Source organism: Macaca nemestrina, chromosome 2 (genome assembly GCF_043159975.1).
Source record: "Macaca nemestrina isolate mMacNem1 chromosome 2, mMacNem.hap1, whole genome shotgun sequence".
NCBI classification, from domain to species: Eukaryota; Metazoa; Chordata; class Mammalia; order Primates; family Cercopithecidae; genus Macaca; species Macaca nemestrina.
The window spans coordinates 159,496,218-159,514,986 of record NC_092126.1 but is presented as its reverse complement, the minus strand read 5'-3'; the positions used below and the strand labels follow the sequence as shown (position 1 = coordinate 159,514,986).

At 40.1% G+C, this 18,769-nt stretch overlaps 1 protein-coding gene across 26 annotated transcripts in view; it reads left to right on the top strand.

The window, feature by feature from the left end:
- LOC105470260 (kalirin RhoGEF kinase) overlaps positions 1–18,769 on the top strand; it is a 700,354-nt gene that overhangs the window by 264,241 nt on the left and 417,344 nt on the right. For all 26 annotated transcript variants that reach the window (XM_071089172.1, XM_071089152.1, XM_071089145.1 and 23 more), the window contains exon 6: positions 43–165. In XM_071089172.1, the coding sequence (XP_070945273.1) occupies positions 43–165 (123 nt within the window). The remainder of the gene's footprint in view (positions 1–42; positions 166–18,769) is intronic.

Sequence of the window (18,769 nt, the reverse complement as noted above, 5' to 3'; positions counted from 1 at the left end):
CATGACTATTCTGATTACGCTGTGCTTTCTTGTCCCCTCTAGATGTTCGACTGGATAAGCCACAACAAGGAGTTATTCCTACAGAGCCACACGGAGATCGGAGTCAGCTACCAGTACGCCCTCGACCTCCAGACGCAGCACAATCACTTTGCCATGAACTCTATGGTGAGCTGAGGGGCTGTTCTCAGGGCTGCCTCTGGGAGTGGGAGAGTGGGGAGAAGGGGGAGGAGGGACAGAAACAGACTTTCCACTCAAGGAAGAACTGTGAACATGCGGACCCTTTGGTATTCCATTTGTTGGAATGAGGATGAGTGCAGGGCATGTGGCCAGCCAGCTGTTCCTGCAGCAGATTATGCCTCCAGATCCTGCTTTACACAGTGAAAGAATGTGCCGGGGGTTGTAGGAGGCATTGGCTCAGCTCAAGTCTAGAAGGGCGAGTTCCACCAGTTCCACTTCACTGACTTAGCCAACGTTTTTTTTGTCCCCAGCATATGTGAGTCACTGAGCTGGGATGGTGAGGGGCCTCAAGCTGTGGCACATTGGAAATGGTTGAGTGACCTGGGGCTGTTTAGACTGGGGAAGAGAAACCCTAAGGAACATGTGATTGCTGCCTTCGAATATTTAAAGGACTGCCTTAAAGAGAAAAGAGTAGAATTGCTTTATGTTTGTTTAGAAGGCAGAAATGTTCAGGGGATGGCAGTTTGAGGGGGAGGCAGGACATGGCTCAGAGTGGGAGGTGGGGTGGGATGCAGTAGAGGATAGTGAGCTCTCCATGATGGGCAGTGTTCAGGCAGATGCTGAACACTCAGAGAGGGATGTTTGCTAACTGTGTGGCCAGATAGAACTTACTGTACCTCTCTATGCTTCAGTTTCCTTATATATAAAATGGAAATAATAATAGCTACTATATAAGGTTGTTGCAAGGATTTAATGTGTTAACTGTAAAACAATGAGAACGGCGCCTGGCACATAGTAAGTCATCAGTAAACGCTGGTGTTATGATAATGATAAGGATGGAGGAGTTCAGTCCATACGACCACTCTTATTCTTCATAAACCTAACACTTAGGGATATATTTTTGTTTCCCTGCATGGTTACCCTTTATTTCAAAATTGTGTCTGCTCCTTGAAGCCACTGTATTTCAAACTCCTGCAGCCTAAGAATGCCTATCTCCTCCACCAGCTCTTCCTACCTGAATTATTGGTCCAGAAGACTAGCTCCACCCTTCCTCATATATCTGAGAAACAAAGACAGCTTATCATTGTAGCTGATGATGTTGGGAGTGGAGCAAGTGTTAGAAAAACAGAAACAAGGTGAATCACAGAGGCCAAGAAGGAAGAGAATTTCATTTTCTACCAGGCTCTTTTAAATATGCTGTGCACCGGAATTAACACACTGGAGAAGAAATATTTTAGGTTGATGCAAAAGTAATTGCGCTTTTGCCATTACTTTTAATTAAATAATTCTGGCTTCAAGTTGTTCAATGTCTAACTAGAGAAAGAAAACTTAGACAATCATGGTGCAGCTTGATATATGTAGTGATAGGGATATGCTGAGTTAACTAAGAACCTTAAAATCTCAGTGGTTGAAAACAACAGAGGTTTGTTTATTGTTCCTACCACACACCCATCCCTAGCTTGTAGGAGCTCTGCTTCATAGCCACCCAGGGAGACCTGGGCTGATGGTATAGCCACCAGCTCAGATCTGCCAGCTCAGATGCTGCCAGCCTTGCCAGACGAAGCATGTACCCAAGGACAAATGCTGGACACACGCTGGCTCTGAAACCTTCCAACTAGAAGTGACACATTTGCTTACATTCCATTGGCCAATGCCAATCACAGAACCACGTCTAATTTGAAGTGGCTGGGGACATCGTGCAGTCCTATCACATGCTGGGAAGGAGAGAGCAGAATGGTTGTGAACAGCTCTAATGACTAGCACACTGAAGGATGTTAGGTAGAGGTGAACATCATGAGACTTGCATAGAAAGATCACTCTGGCTGTATTGATGAAGGTTGTGAGACCAGGCAGATGAAGGTTGTGAGACCAGGCAGGAAAATCATCAACACTGATTGTGTTATCAGTCTTGGCCACAACACAGTCTTGTGTCTTCATCTAAATATAAAGACTCATTCTCTTCCCACTGGTCTCCTGAAAATATATCTCATTTCTGTCTCCCTTTAATGTAGAGTAGCAAAGCAATTGATAACAGGTGATTAAGAACGTGAACTCAAATCTAATCAAGTCTGATTATTTGTGTGCCTTGTGGATTTTCCCTGGTGAGTTTTACAAATTCTGTGCCAGAATTTTCACATCACCCAACTGCCTGGCCCTAAGGCAGACAAACTCATTTTAATAAGAAACAAAGACAACCATAATTAGGGAGGTAAATCCACCACCAAACCCCTAGAAACAGTGAACTTCAAAGTTAAATCAAAAGAGCCTTTGGTTTTGAATTATCTGTACAACTGCTCTTCTCTGCTAGTATGGATAACTGAGAGTTAACAGCACATCAAAAACCTTTCTTCGGACAGATTTACTGTTGAAGTCTCCATTTTAAGAAAGGAAATTGGCCGGGCGCGGTGGCTCAAGCCTGTAATCCCAGCACTTTGGGAGGCCGAGGCGGGCGGATCACAAGGTCAGGAGATCGAGACCACAGTGAAACCCCGTCTCTACTAAAAATACAAAAAATTAGCCGGGCGCGGTGGCGGGCGCCTGTAGTCCTAGCTACTCAGGAGGCTGAGGCAGGAGAATGGCGTGAACCCAGGAGGCGGAGCTTGCAGTGAGCCGAGATCGCGCCACTGCACTCCAGCCTGGGCAACAGCGTGAGACTCCGTCTCAAAAAAAAAAAAAAAAAAAAAAAAGAAAGGAAATTTACTGAAGGGAAGTATCTTCTGGAACTGGGAGAGAGAAGAGATTTAGTATACAATAGCCAATTAGTGTGTCCCAGCCCATCTAGTAGCCTCCCTCACCGTGAATGCAGGCAGCACTCAGAGGCCTCCTTGGCCTGATTAGTCTGGATCTCCTCTCTGGCTTCAGGGTGAGGGAAGGGAAATCCCAGGGTTTTTGGATCAAATTGCCTGCACGCCTTTGCTTGATAAACATGGCCTGGTGCCTTCGTTAAATGGGAGGTTTAACGTTTGTTATTAAAAGAAGCTTCCTGCAAAGAGGGATGTCAGCATCCCAAGCAGGTGAAAGGAGGGAATTACAGATTCCTTTTCTCTGGCCTGGGTGATGGATGTTGCTGCCAAGAAACAAATGTATGCAAGTGGCTACTGCTCGAGCTCAGTGACTACAGGAATGATCAGTTACTCAGGGGAAGTGGGAATGTGGATTGTTCCGTAAATTCACTGCAGCATTTCTGTTCTTGGAAATTATACACACACATATACATATACCCACACATGTGGGTATATGTATTACATGTAAATGTAAATATAGCATACTTTGTTTTAGGCTGCAGGTAAATCTTCTGGTATTGAATCTTGTTTTACCACACGGAAATAGGCCAGCGGTTCCTTATGTTTCGGGTAGTGCACAGATCCCTTTGAAATCAAATGAAGGTTGTGAATCCTCTCTTCAGAGAAATGTATATGAACACATTTTTAAAGACAGTTTCTGGAGATACAGGGGAATCCTAAAACCTGTCAATCAACCTCCCCAACTTAAGGTTCTAAGAACCTTATCACTTGTTTATTCACTCATTTAACAAAAAATTAAAGATCAGACATTGTATTGGATACTGAGCATATAGTGGTGAACAAGACAGAGATGATTATGTCTCATGGAGAGTCCAGCGGGGAGATAGATGTTAAGTATATAATCTCACAAATAAATATATAATTACAAACTAATAAGTCTTATGTTGGAAAAGGAAGGGATGTTATGACAGAGTTTAAGAAAAGGGCCCAATTTAGATGGGGGGTGGTCAGGTCAGGTACATTTTTCAATCAATAATCTGCATTGACTTAATGATGATTGTTCATTCGTTGGTAGAAATTAATGGCCTGTGAATTGAAGTAACTCTATAATGTACCAAAGAACTTATAATTTAACGAAGTCCTAGGTATATCATTTTGTGACTGAAAATGATCAACTAATAACTTACCTGTTCAGTTTTATTTTCACATGTCAAGTTTTTATACATTGGTTGAAGACCCAATTCCAGCAAAGGTGACCATTACTGAGAGTATTAATTTGCTAGGGCTGCCATAACAATGTCATGGACTGGGTGGTTTGAGCCACAGAAATCTGTTTACTCACAGTTCTGGAATCTAAAAGTTCAAGATCAAGGTGATGGCAGGTTTAGTTTCTCTTGAGGCCTCTCTTCTTGGCTTGCAGATGGCTACCTTCTCACTGTGCGGCCAGGTGGCCTTTTCTCTGTGAGCACACACCCCTCGTATCTCTCTGTATGTCTTAACCTCCTCTTTTTATATAAAGATCCCACTCAGATTGGATTAGATTCCATCCTAATGGCCTCATTTTAACTTAATTACCTCTTTAAACACCCTGTCTCTACATGCGATCACTTTTTATCGTACTTGGGTGTTAGAGCTTCAACATATAAATTTTGGGGCTCTGCAGTTCAATCTGTAATACAAAGAAATAATTGCATATTATTAAATCACAGAAGAAAAATCAGAAATCTTCTAAATTTTATCTATGAATTGGTACCAGGAGAGGCCATCAATTGTTAACATACCAAGAGTGTGGGAGTGATACCCTACTAAATATAGTATATAAATAAAATGAAAAAAAGTTAAAATTGGTTGATCTTTAGATTTTTTGTCATAACATGTGTTTTTGAATTTCCCACTCGGAAATCCAGTTCTTTTGATCTTCAATTAATAATGATAATAATAACAACAACTCACCTACTAAACCCAGTAGGAAAATATTCTGTTGCTTCTTACAGTGCCTCAGACACCCAGCTTTCCTGAGCTCTCTGGGGTCTCCCTCTTTTTAAATTCTGCCTTCTGCTGTGGAAGCCTTTTGCATAAATTTTCTTTCCCCTGAGTGTGGCCCTCTACTCTGATGGGAGTATGGGCAGATGGAAGGGAAGTTGGGTGGTAATATGCACAGAACAGTCATCTAGCTATCTATGCTCTGGTTCTTCATGAGACTCGCAGGAGTACATGCAAACATAGCACAATCTTATTTACAATTTTAATTAGCTGGTTCTTTGGGAAAAATAAATTGCTAATGGCTTCTGTCTAGAGTTTTAAAATATGAAATGATATTCATTTTCTATTATGACTCTGAGGATTCACCGTAGTGATAACAATGTGCGGCTGGGCGGGGGAATCTTTCTGCTGCAGCATGCTTGATAGCTGTTTTAATCCCATTAATTCGCTTGCCAAAGGCACATATTGCCACTTGATGGTGTGCAAATCAGACCAGTTGCAGAAAAAAACTACAGTGTTCTCTCTTTGTTTTGAGGGAAGGTTACAAATGACAACACCAAGGAAAAATCAGATCTGGTACGAGAAAAATCAAGAGTCTGAGGCAGGCAGGTGGTCTCCCAACTCTAATCTCCCAACCCTAATCTGAGAAACCTTGCCCTTGGGCCCTCTGTCATCTTCGATTCTTGGCAGCCCTAAACCGTGATTCTGTGGCACTTCCCATCTCCAGACAGGCAGCACTTTTTAGAATGACAGAATTTCTAGATTTGATGTAAACACAACACACACACACACACAATTGTAATGTTTAAGTAGCCAGTGTTTGATGCTACCATAACTGCAAAACCCCTTAGTAGACATAGAACTTGTTTTAAAAAAAATGAAGAAGAAGAGTTCAATCTTATGTAGTAAGCATTAGTCTTTTTAGTATATTTTTTTCTCAAAGAATCACATAGGGAGCTTGCTAAACATGCAGATTTCTTTTTGACTATCACCCTAGTTCTGGAAAATCATAATCTCTTGGAGTAGGATCCCAGGATTGTAAAGAAGTTCCCCAAGTGATTTATATGCACGTTAAATCAGAAAACTGTTTTTCTATGAAGATCTATATGTATTAAATAGTCACTTTCTAAAAGAAAACATTACAAGTTCCGAAAGACAATTCACTTCCACCATGACAGTGTGAAGAACTCTGCAAACCTGTTATCCATTGAAACTAGTTCCATTGAAACCAGTGAAAAATTTTAAAACAAGCATTTAAAGTCTCTGGAAATGGTCCAAAATGCATACAGCAACTGAAAAACATTTATTCAAGAGCATACACTAAAATTCAGTAAGAACAGTGAGCCTGTGGTATTTGAACTGAGACCCACTCTCTTCTTTCCCCTCCTAACTCAGTAAGTTTGAAACTACTCCACAAAGCTTCCACCAAGAACACAGGGTTCCTTTCCCCTCCACCCTAGTTTCCAGTTGAAGGAGTATCTTCCCAGGTGGGACATTTCTTATCCTGCCCCAAACTACCTGTTGCTGACGCCAAGTTCTGGGTGAATGTGGCCCAGAGGTGGAGACTCCCTTCTACCCAGCCCTCGTTCTTAGAACAGTGGCTGTGCAATGTTTGCCAGGGCCCCACCCTTAGGCAGAATTTCCATATTGGGAGAGGTAAGCCAAGGAGACCTGAGGCTATTCATCTCATTCTACTGAGCATTCAGCTCCTAAAGTGGGCTGGGCTTCAGGAAAGCCCGGCATTGTCCCTAACCCCAGCTCCAGAGCTGCAGCTCAGAGATTTTGCTTGGGGTAGAAACAAACTGTAGAAAGAGAACTCCAAATCTTTCCCCAAAGGAACTGACTTCATGTGCAACAGAGGATGGAAAAGTTCAAGCCACTTCCAAAAATGCTCTTAGGGAGGTTATGGTGAAAGGAAATTAGGAGACGATTGGTAGATTCATTGGTGACATAGGCCGCATTTCAGGCAGGTTAGTTTGCCAGAGAGAATCAGGGAAAGAGATCTGGGGCCAGAAAAAATTTCAAGCATTGACTTCAGGAACTGTCTCTTCAAAGAGACCCAAATTTAATTGCTCATGTCTGTGGAATCACTTATGCCCCAGTACGTTGTTGAAAACAAGAGAGCAATCAGCTTGCAATTAATAGAATTAAATTCCATTGACAGCACCAGGGAAAAATGAGATCTGGTACAAGATCTGGTACCAGCTGGGTTTGATCAGGGAAAGAAAATCAGAGCACTGCCAAAGCCACTGTCATTGCAGGGTGCCTGTGAGCCTATCCAATGCTGTACTGCCCCCGGGAGCAACATTGGAGGCTACTTACTGTAGAAGTGTGGAGGAGTGGGAATAGACTTCACTACAATAATCCAGTCAGTCACTAAACAAATAAGCAAATAACAACAACAAGCTCCAAAAGAAGTGGGAGACTAGTACCCAGAGTTGCTCCTATATGGCCTAAAATGTCTAATTTTCAACAAAAAAGATTATGACACATGCAAAGAAACAGGAAAGTATGACCAGGAAAAAAAAAAAGGATTCAAAATATGCACTAGAAAAAAATAAAAAACAGTCAACAGAAATCACCTGTGAGAGCAACCAGATGTCAAATTTTACAAAGACTTTAAAGTTGCTATTATAGATATGTTCAAAAAACAAACCATGGTTGAAGATTTAAATGAAAGCATAATTACAATGTCCCCATCAAACACAGAATATCAGTAAAGATAAAGACATTATCATTAGTATTATTATTTATTTTGAAATAGGGTCTTGCTCTATTACCCAGGCTGAAGTGCAGTGGGACAATCATGGCTGACTGCTGCCTCAATCTCCCAGGCTCAAGCAGTCCTCCTACCTCAGCCACCTGAGTAGCTAAGACTACAGGTGCATGCCACCAGGCCTAGCGAATTTTTCTATTTCTTGTAGATACGGGATTTTGCCATGTTGCTCAGGCTGAGAGGCTTTTTTTAAAAAAGAGGAAATATGGAGCTGAAAAATACAATAACTGAGACAAAAATGTTTTAGAGAGGCTCAATGTAGATTTGAACTGGCAAGAAAAAAATAGAATTAACAATCTTGAAGATAAACTAATAGAAATTATGCAATATGAAGAACAGAGAGAAAAAAGAATGAGGACAAATGTACAGGGCTTCAGAAAAACATGAGACACCATTAAGTGCACCAACTGCTATGCATAATGGCAGTACCATAAGGAGAGGAGAAACAGGAAGAAACAGAAAAAATTATTAGATGAGATAGTGGCTGAAATCTTTCGAAATTTATTTTAAAATATTTATGACCAGGATGCTCAAGAAACTCCAAGTAGGGTAAATTCAACAAGATCCACAAGCAGACACATTATGGCAAAATACTGAAAGCCAAAGACAAGGAAAACCTTGAAAATAGCAAGAGAAAAATGACTTCTCTGTTACAAAGGAACCTCAATAAGATTAAAAGCTGATTTCTCATCAGAAACAATGGAAGTCCAAAGGAAGTAGGACAACATATTAAAAAGTGCTCAAAGGAAACAACTGTTAACGAAAAATACTATATCCAACAAAACTATCATTCAAAAATCAAGGTGAAATAAAACTATTCTGAGATAAACAAAAACTGGGAAAATTTGTTTCTAGCAGATGCACCTTATAAGAAATAATAAAGGAAGTTCTTCAAGCTAAAAGCAAGTGACCCTTGATGGTAATCTGAATCTACACTAAAAGACAAAGAGCACTGATAGAGGTAATTATGTGGCTATAAAAGACAGCATAAGCACACATTTCTTCTCCTTTTTTCTCTTAATTGATTTCAAAAGCAATCATAAAATAGTGTGTACATAATGTATTGTTGGGCCTATAACATAAAAATGTAATATGTTTTCCAGTGATAGCACAAAGGAGGTTGGTAGGAGCAAATTTGTATTAGGCTAAGGAAATTACTCCAGATGATAACTTCAATCCACAGGAACGAATACGGCGGCGATTCAGAAGTGATAAATAAGACTAATATGAAAAAAGCTATAAACATATAGTAATCCTCCTTTTCTGTCTCAGCTTCTATAAAAGACATAAAATTACAGAAAGCGATACTTACAACAATCTAATGTTTGGTTTGTAACATTTATAAATGTAATATGTATAAAATATGACAAAATGTGAGGAAAGGGGATAAAGCTCTGTACGAGTAACATTTTTATGTCTCACTGGAATTAAGTTAACATACAGCAGAAGCTGATTCTGATAAGTTCAGGTATATATGGTAAGCCCTAGAACAATTGCTAGGAAAATAACTCCCAAAGTATAGTGAAAAAAAATCAATCAGTAAAGATATTAAGATGCTACACTACAAAATATTCACTTATGCACAAAAAGCAGTACTGGAGTAACAGAACTATAAAAAAAGACATATAACGTATAGAAAAAAAGTCAAATGGCCGACATAAACTCTATTAATAATGACATTAAATGTGAAAGGATTCAATAATCCAATCAAAGGTAGAAATCGTCAGACTGGATTTAAAAACCAAGATCCAGTTAGTAGCACTGTCAAAAAGCATTTAAGACCCAATCTAACTGCTGTATACAGGAGGCACATTTTGGATTCAAAGATATAAATAGATGGAAAGTAAAATGATAGAAAAAGATGTATTATGCAAACAGCAATCACAAGAATAGTCAAGTGACTATATTAATAACAGACTCTTAAGTGCATCTTAAAAGAACAACAAAAAGTTACTAAAGATAAAGAGCAACTTTTTAAAGGAGAAGAACGTCACTCTATCAGGAAGATATAACAACTATAAGCATATATACACCTAACAAAAAAGTACCAAAATACACAAAGCAAAAACTGACAGAAATGAAGGAAGAAATATATAATTCAAGTGTTTTAACTGGAAACTTCAATACCCCCTTTTAATAATGGATGGAACAAATTAGCGGAAGGAAATAGAATACCTAATCAAAGAAACAGAAGACTATAAGCCAAATTGAACCAACAGACATCTATAGAACACTCCATCCAACAATAGCAGACTATACAATCTTCTCCAGGGCATGAAACATTGTCCATAATAGACCATATGCTAGGCCAAAAAACAAACCTCATGAAATAAAAAAGGATAGAAATAATGCCAGATATTTACCCCACCACAATGGAATGAAATTATAAATCAGTAACAGAAAGAATTTCAGAAATACATGAATATGTGGAAATTAAATGACATCTTCCTGAATATCCAATAGCTAAAGAAGAGATAAAAAGGAGAATTGGAAAATAATTTTAAATGAATGAAATTTTTGTACATCATACCATAACTTACATGATACAGCTAAAGTTGTGCTTAGAGGGAACATATAGTTGTAATGCCTATATTTAAAAAGCTAAAAAAAGTTCTCAGTAACCTAAACTTCCGCTTTAAAACACTGGAAAAAGAAGAGCAAATGAAACCTAAAGCAAGCAGAAGAAAGGAAATAATAAAGATTAGAGTAGAAATTAACTAGAGAATAGGAAAACAATAGAGAAATTTAATGAAATCAAAAGCTGGTTTATTGAAAAGGTCAACCAGATTTATAAACCTTTAGCTAGAACAACCAATGAAAAAAATTACTAGACTCAGAAATGAAAGAGGGGATATTATTACTTACCTTACAGAAACAGAAAGTATTATAAAGAGATGCTATAAGTAATTGCAAGCCAATAAATTAGATAATAAATGAAATGGACAGATTCATAGAAAGATAGTAACAACTGATACTGATTCAAGAAGAAATAGATAATCTGAATAGACCTATAGCAAGTGAAGAGATTGAATTAATAATCAAAGAGATATTCTCAAAGAAAAGCCCAGGCCCAGATGCTTCATCACTGAATTCTACCAAACATTTAAAGAAGAATTAGTACTCATTTTTTGTAAGCTTATGTTAAAAAAAAAAAAAAAAAAAGATGAGGGAACACATCCCAGCTTAAGAGGCCAGTATTACCCTGATACCAAAACCAGATAAATCTGTCACATAAGAAGACTACAGACCAATATCTCTTATAAATATGGATGCAAAAATTTCCAACAAAATACTATCAAACCAAATCCAATTAGCCAGACATGGTGGTGCTCACATATAGTCCCAGCTACTTGTGAGGCTGAGGCAAAAGAGTTGTTTGACTCCAGGAGTTTTATGGCTGCAATGAGTTATAATCGTGTCATTGCATTCCAGCCTGGGGACAGAGCAGACCCCATCTCTGAAACAAACAAAAAGAAACAAAATCCAGGAACATACAGAAAGAATTATACACCATGACCAAGTGGGGGTCATCCCAGAACTGTGAGTTTGGTTTAACTTCAGTAGGAAAAAAAAACCAAAAATCGTGTGGTCATCTCAATAGACCCAGAAAAAGCATTTGACAAAATCCAACACTTTTTCATAATAAAAATACTCAACAAACTAGGAATAGAAGATAACTTCCTCAACCTGATAAAGGGCATCTACAAAAATTCACAGCTAATGTTATACTTAATAGTATACATGATACTTCCCCACTTAAGATCAAGAACAAGACAAGGACACTCTTGCCACTTCCATTCAATATTGGAGGGTCTATTCAGGGCAATTATTCAGGAAAAAGAAGTCATCCAGATTGGAAAGAAGTAAAACTATATTTTCAGATGACACAACCATGTATATGAAAAATCCCAAAACATTCAGTAAAAAACTATTAGAGCTAGTAAATTAGTTCAACAAGGTTACGGGATACAAAATGAATAAACAAAAATTAATTGTATTTCCATGCATTTAAAATGAGCCATTTGAACATGGAAATAAGAAAACAATTCCATTTATAATAGCATAAAAAAGAATAAAATGCTTGGGAATAAATTTAATAAAAAAAGCGTAAAACTTATACTCTGAAAACTATAAAGCATTGTTGAAAGAAATTGAAGATACAAATAAATGAAAAAAAAAGCTCATGTTCATTGATTAGAAGACTTAATATTGTTAGGATGGCAATACTCCTCAAATCCTTGATCTATAAATCCAGTATATCTCTATCAGAATCCCAACTGGATTCTTTGTAGAAATTGATAAACTGATTCTCAAATTCATGTGGAATTTTAGGAGATGCAGAATAGCCAAAACAATGTTGAAAGAGAACAAAGTTGGAAGACTTATACTATGCAATTTCAAAACCTAACACAAAGCAAAAGTAATTAAGAGAATGTGATACTGGCATAAGGATAGACATATAGATCATTGGAATAGAATTATGAGTTCATAAATAAACCCATGTGTCTGTGGTCAACATGTCTTGGACAAGAGTGCCAATGTCATTTCATGGGGAAAGAATTGTCTTTTCAACAAATGGTGCTGGGACAACTGGATAGTCATAAGCAAAAGAATGATGTTGGACCCTTACCTTACACTAAATTAAAAATGGATAAGTTGGACATCATCAAAATAAAAAATTTGTGCATCAAAAATAACAGTGAAGAAATGAAAAGACAAACCACAAAATGGGAGAAAATATTTGCAAATCACTTATCCGATAAGGGAGTTATATCTGCAATCTATATAGAACTCTTACAACACAATAATAAAAAGACAACTCAATTAAAAATGTTCAAAGGATTTAAATAGATATTTCTTCAATAATATATACAAATGGTCAATAAGCACATGAAAATATGCTTGATATAATTAGTTATCAGGGAAATATAAATCAAAACCACAATGAGATACTACTTCTTACCCACTAGAATGCACTAGAATGGTTATAATCAAAACTCTGGCCAGGTGTGGTAACTCACGCCTGCAGTCCTAGCACTTTGGGAGGCTGAGTCGGGTGGATCCCCAGAGTTCAGAAGTTCGAGACCAGCCTGGCCAACATGGTGAAACCTGGTCTCTACTAAAAATACACAAAAAACTAACTGGGTATGGTGGCATACGCCTGTAGTCCCAGCTACTGGGGAGGGTGAAGCAGGAGAATCACTTGAACTCAGGAGGCAGAGGTTGCAGTGAGCCGAGATTGCACCACTCTGCACTCCAGGAATGTGTGTACCACTCGGTATTCACTCATTTGTCCATTCAACAAACTTTTGCTGTCTGTGTCATTTACTAAACACTGAGAACAACAAGATTCATGAGACACAAAACTGTCTTCAAGGAGCTTGAAATTTAGTCATTCCCAAATTCATGTACCTAACGCAAACAGAATTTTGCCCACTAGAATATAAATTCCTAGAGGCAGAGCTTTATCTGTTTTATTCACAGCTGTATCTGCAGGAACTATAAGAATGCCTGGCAGTTAGTAGGTGCCTAAATAAATACTTGTTGAGTGAATGATGATGTTAAGCATGTCACCCTGAACACTATTTGAGCATCAGGGATGCAGAACTAGGAAGGTAGGGCCTTTAGTTTTGAGGGAGCCCAATAAGGCACGGCTCCAGCGGAAGGCTCTTGCAACAGAGCAAGACTCCGTCTCACCAAAAAAAAAAAAAAAAAAAAAGGATATGGAGAAGTCAGAATGCTCATACATGGCTGGAGGAGTGTAAAATGGTATAACTACTTTGGAATACAGTCTGACAGTTCCTCAAATAGTTAAGCATAGACTTGCCATATGACCTAGTAATTCAATTCTTACGTATATACTCAAGAGATATGAAAACATGTCTACATAAAATGTCCATACATTGTACACAAATGTTTGCAGCAACATTATTTATAATAACCAATAAGTGGAAACTACCCAAGTTTCTATAAACTGATGAATGGATAGACAAAACGTAGTATCTTCATGTAATGGAATTATATTTATTTGGCCATAAAAAGGAATGATGTGCTAATATGTGTTACAACATGGATGTACCTTGAAAACATTTTGCTAGGTGAAAGAAGCTGGGAACCAAATACCACGTATTATTTGGTTTCATTTATTTGAAAAGTCCATAATAGGCAAATCTTTAGAGATAGAAAGTAGATTGGTTTTTGCTTAGAGTTAGAATGGAAGGGGTATAAGAGAGTTATATCTAATAGGTACAGAGTTTATTTTTGAGACAATGAAAGTGCTCTAAAATTGATTGTGGTGTTGGTTGTACATATCTGTATACTAAATAATATACTAAAAACCATTGAATTATACACTTTTTATTTTATTTTATTTCATTTCATTTCATTGAGACAGAATTTCACTCTTGTTGCGCAGGCTGGAGTGCAGTGGGGCGATCTCAGTTCACTGCAACCTCTGCCTCCTGGGTTCAAGCAATTCTCCTGCCTCAGCCTCCTGAGTAGCTGGGATTACAGGCACACACCACCACGCCCGGCTAATTTTTGTATTTTTAGTAGAGACGGGCTTTCGCCGTGTTGGCCAGGTTGGTCTGAACTCCTGACCTCAGATGATCCACCTCCTTTGGTCTCCCAAAGTGCTGGGATTACAGGCAGGAGCCACCGCGCCTGGCCTGAATTATACACTTTAAATGGACAAATTGTATGGTATATTGAAAAAAAAGAAGATAAGACAACTGAAGAGTGAGTGTTTTGTAAGTGGTCTTTACTTGCTTGAAGATATAACCCTCCTAAACATTAGGGAATGCCCATGACAGAGTGTGGACACCAACCCTGGTGGTGTTAGGGAAGCTGAAGCAGGAGGATCTGTGTGTACCACTCGGTATTCACTCATTTGTCCATTCAACAAACTTTTGCTGTCTGTGTCGTTTACTAAACACTGAGAACAACAAGATTCATGAGACACAAAACTGTCTTCAAGGAGCTTGTTAGTCATTCCCAAATTCATGTACCTAACGCAAACAGAATTTTGCCCACTAGAATATAAACTCCTAGAGGCAGAGCTTTATCTGTTTTATTCACAGCTGTATCTGCAGGAACTATAAGAATGCCTGGCAGTTAGTAGGTGCCTAAATAAATACTTGTTGAGTGAATGATGATGTTAAGCATGTCACAGTGTCTGTCACCAACCCTGAACATTATTTGAGCATCAGGGATGCAGAACTAGGAAGGTAGGGCCTTTAGTTTTGGGGGAGCCCAATAAGGCACGGCTCCAGCAGAAGCTGAACAACCACCACCTAGAAGGTGAATGAGAGCACTGATTTTCTTCAGAGATGGACATGCTTACAGTGTCCCCAGGTGATACACACTAACATCCAGGAACTACCAGACTGCGTGATCTTTCAGGTTCCACTGATCCCAAACATCTTTGTTTCTGGGATTCTCATCCTAAAGACAGAAGCAAAGCCACTAAAAAGCAAACCCCCACCCCCTGACAAAAATAAACATGATCCAGTGGTTGCTGTTAACACTGGGGTTCCTAAGGCAGGCCTTTAGGGAACCTGCGATTACAAAGTACTGCATGTATACCCAGCCAGACCTGTTCTTACCGATCAAGTTGAACAGGATACAGTGTGTGTATCTCCACAGACAGCCTGGTGGGTGGAATTTCCCTTTTCTTCTGACTCAGTAGGAGCATTACAATTTATTTTCTGATCTGCTCAGGATTCATTTATGACCCTTGCCCTTGGCACGACTGTCAGCATTAAACTGGACCCAAAGGAGAGAGCAGTGTGCTTTGAACTCATCTCTGGTGAAGCTAGTGCATGTCTCTAAGGCAGCAGTCCAGCACTCTGACTGCCCACTAGAGTCACCTGGGAAGCTTTTTAAAAATGCCAAAAATACCACGTATAGGTTCCACTCTAGATTCTGATTTAACCGTACTGTGGTGACTCAGGAAATCTGTACCAGGCTGAGAACCAAGGTGAAAATCACTACCGGTCCAGGGTGAAGAAAATAAGCCAATTGACATTAGCCCTGAGGTCAGACTCTAAAGTTACCAAATAATTAGCCTGTGGACTTAGAGGGTGTCAGTTCATTTGTGTTGCTATAAGAGAATACCTGAGTCTGGGTAATTTATAAAGAAAAGAGATTTATCTGGCTCACAGTTCTGCAGGTCACACAAGAAGCATGGTGCCAGCATCTGCCTCTGGTGAGGGCTTTAGATTTCTTCCACTCATACTGGAAGATGAAACGCACTGGCATGTAGAGGTCACATGGCATGAGAGAAGACAGGGTCTATCTCTGTCTCCCAGGCTGGCAGGCAGTGGCAGGATCGTGGCTCACTGCAGCCTTAACCTCCAGGGTTCAAGCAATCCTCCTGCTTCAGCCTCTCAAGTAGCTGGGACTACAGATGTGTGCCACCATGCTGGCTAATTTTTTAATTTTTTGTAGATACAGGGTCTCACTATGTTGCCCAGGTTGGTCTCAAACTCCTGGACTCAAGTGATCCACCTTGGCCTCCCAAGGTGTTGGAATTACAGATGTGAGCCACCACGCCCAGCCCAGGGTCTTTTAACAACCAGCTTTTGTGGGAACTAATAGAGTGAGAACACACTCATTACGTTGAGGAGGAGCCATTCATAAGGGATCTGTCCCCTGACCCAAACAAGTCCCACTAGGCCCTACCTCCAACGCTGGAGATCAAATATCAACATGAGGTTTGCAGCGTCAAGTATCTAAACTACAGGAGAAGATGAGGACATTTCTCCGACGTCAAGAGTCTTCAGGGAGAAAGAGTGCCTGTGTTTTACTCCCTACTCCTTGTTCTCCACCCCAACCTTTCCAGATGTCCCATTTGCTTTTACCCCCCATCTCTATTCAGCCATGTTTGGGGATTGGTTCCTATTCGAACAGGAAGCACAGGGAAGCTCCTTGTCTTAGGCAGCCTTCTCAGTATTGCTCTAGTGCACACATGGCCTGGGTCCCTTCTGCAAGGCTCCTCTGAGCTGACCAGCAGGGCTTGGCTGATGACTCAGATTTCTGATTCATGGTTGGCACTGCCTGGCTCAACCATCTCTCTTTATTGCTTATCCCCTTCAGAGCCCAGATTTCCCTCCTTTTCTCCCTCACTCCTGGTTCTCTACCCACAATCCTGGGACATTCTTTTCTGGCTTCCGTCCACTGCTTTCTGAGGTCCTTTGTCAGCATGTTCCTTAACCCAGGCTATTTGCTGTGTCCTCTTGGTGTTTGCCCCATGAGCCCTGTAGCTCAGTTGGCCCACCCACTTACACATACTCATCTACGGCCACTACTTGTTCTCCGTCAGGTCTGCAGTTGCTAAGCAGTTAATTTGTCTGAAATTCAGCCAAAGCTGATTTATGCCTTTCTTTGCGGTCTTCTGGAGTTGAGTGAAAGGCATGAAATGGTCTGTGAAACCTAGTATGTCAGATGAGATATGTACATGAGAAGTCTTGAACTGTAAAGCAGAACACAAATGTGAAGTGTCGATAATAAGCAGTGACAGTGCCATTTGGGGACAGCATGGTAGCCAGCTAGGAGTACCAGATGAAGGACAGAGACTGATTGCAGACATTACAGGTGAGATGTTTGCAAGTCAGGAAACTGAAGAGGTGTGAGAGATCAGGACCAGATGGGCAGATGGGAAGGGAGCAGTACAAAAAGCAGAAGTCATAGTTCCTTATGCAACCAGAGGCCCGGAAATAAAGGACTGTCTTCCGCAGCCCTTTCAGCTCTACTCTCAAAATATATTCAGAGTCTGGCCTCTTATTGCTGCCTCCATGGCTACCACCCTGATCCAAGCTGACATCAGCTCCTGCCTGGACTGCTGCAGTAGCTCTTACCTGGTCTCTCTGCCTTCACCTTTGCTCCCCAGCAGTCCATTCTCAACCCTTGGCTGGAGTGATCCTGCCTAAATGTGAGGTCCGTTACATCGTGCCACTCCTCTGCTTAAAATACCTTCATGTCTTCATGTCCGTCTCATGATGAAAGCTGAAGTCCCTTACCATGGCTTACTGGGCTCCAATAGACTGAACCCCACTTACCTTTCACATCTCAGCCTCTACAACTTATTAATTTGTCCCGGTCATTCTGGGATTCTTGCTGTTTCTTGACCCACCAAAGACATTCCTGCCTCATGGCCTTAGACCCTGCTGCTCCTCTTCCTGCAGATAGCCACATGGCTCACCCTCTTACTTCATTCAGGGCTGAGCTCAGGGGTCACGCTGTCCCGGCTTCTCTATCTTATGTAACACTCTCCAGCCCCATCATAAAATATGCCTGGGAAAAGGCATATTTTATGTAACACTGAAATAAACATATAGTAAATATTTATTAATTTATTGTCTGACTCTTCTACTAAAAGGTAAGCTCTGAGAGCATAGGAATTTTGTCTGTCTTGTACCTGGCTTGCACAATGTCTTGTATTGTTGAATTAATGAATGGATGAATAAACATATAGGATGACATATTTAAGATTCCGGCTATAAGGCAAGATACTGATGAAAGCAAAGAGTTGCCTGAATCCTGAACTTTCTCGCGGTTCTGTGGAGACAACGACCTGTTCCTCAGGGCAGCGGCTTCAGATTTACAGGTAGAGATTATTGCTCCAAGGCAGGAGGGGGCAAGAGAATTCCACCTACCAGGCTCCTGCTCATTCCGGAGCTAGGCTATTCTGGAAAATCCAAGAGCACATCAAGGGCCCGATGGGAAAGCTTCAGAGATGAAAACATGCGTATTGAGTTCTCTCTCCAGAGGCCCTTTTTCTCTGGGCTATGAGTTTTAGATCTTCAGTAGAAATTTCTCATTGTCTTCCCTCAAGGGAGAGGGAAGTGCCCAGCTGTTGCATTTACAGCAAAGTAAAACAGCTGGGGCAGTAGGTGCTAACTGTAGCTCTGTGTACTTCCTTCTTAGTACTGTGATCCTAGGCAGGTTATTCAAATTTCTCAGAGCCTTACCACCTCATCTGTAAACAGGGGATAATGATAGTGCCTTTATCAGGGATGGCGTAAGGGTGAAATGGTAAAAGGTGTGCATTTTAGGCACAACATTTGGCATGATGTTATATTTGCAAATG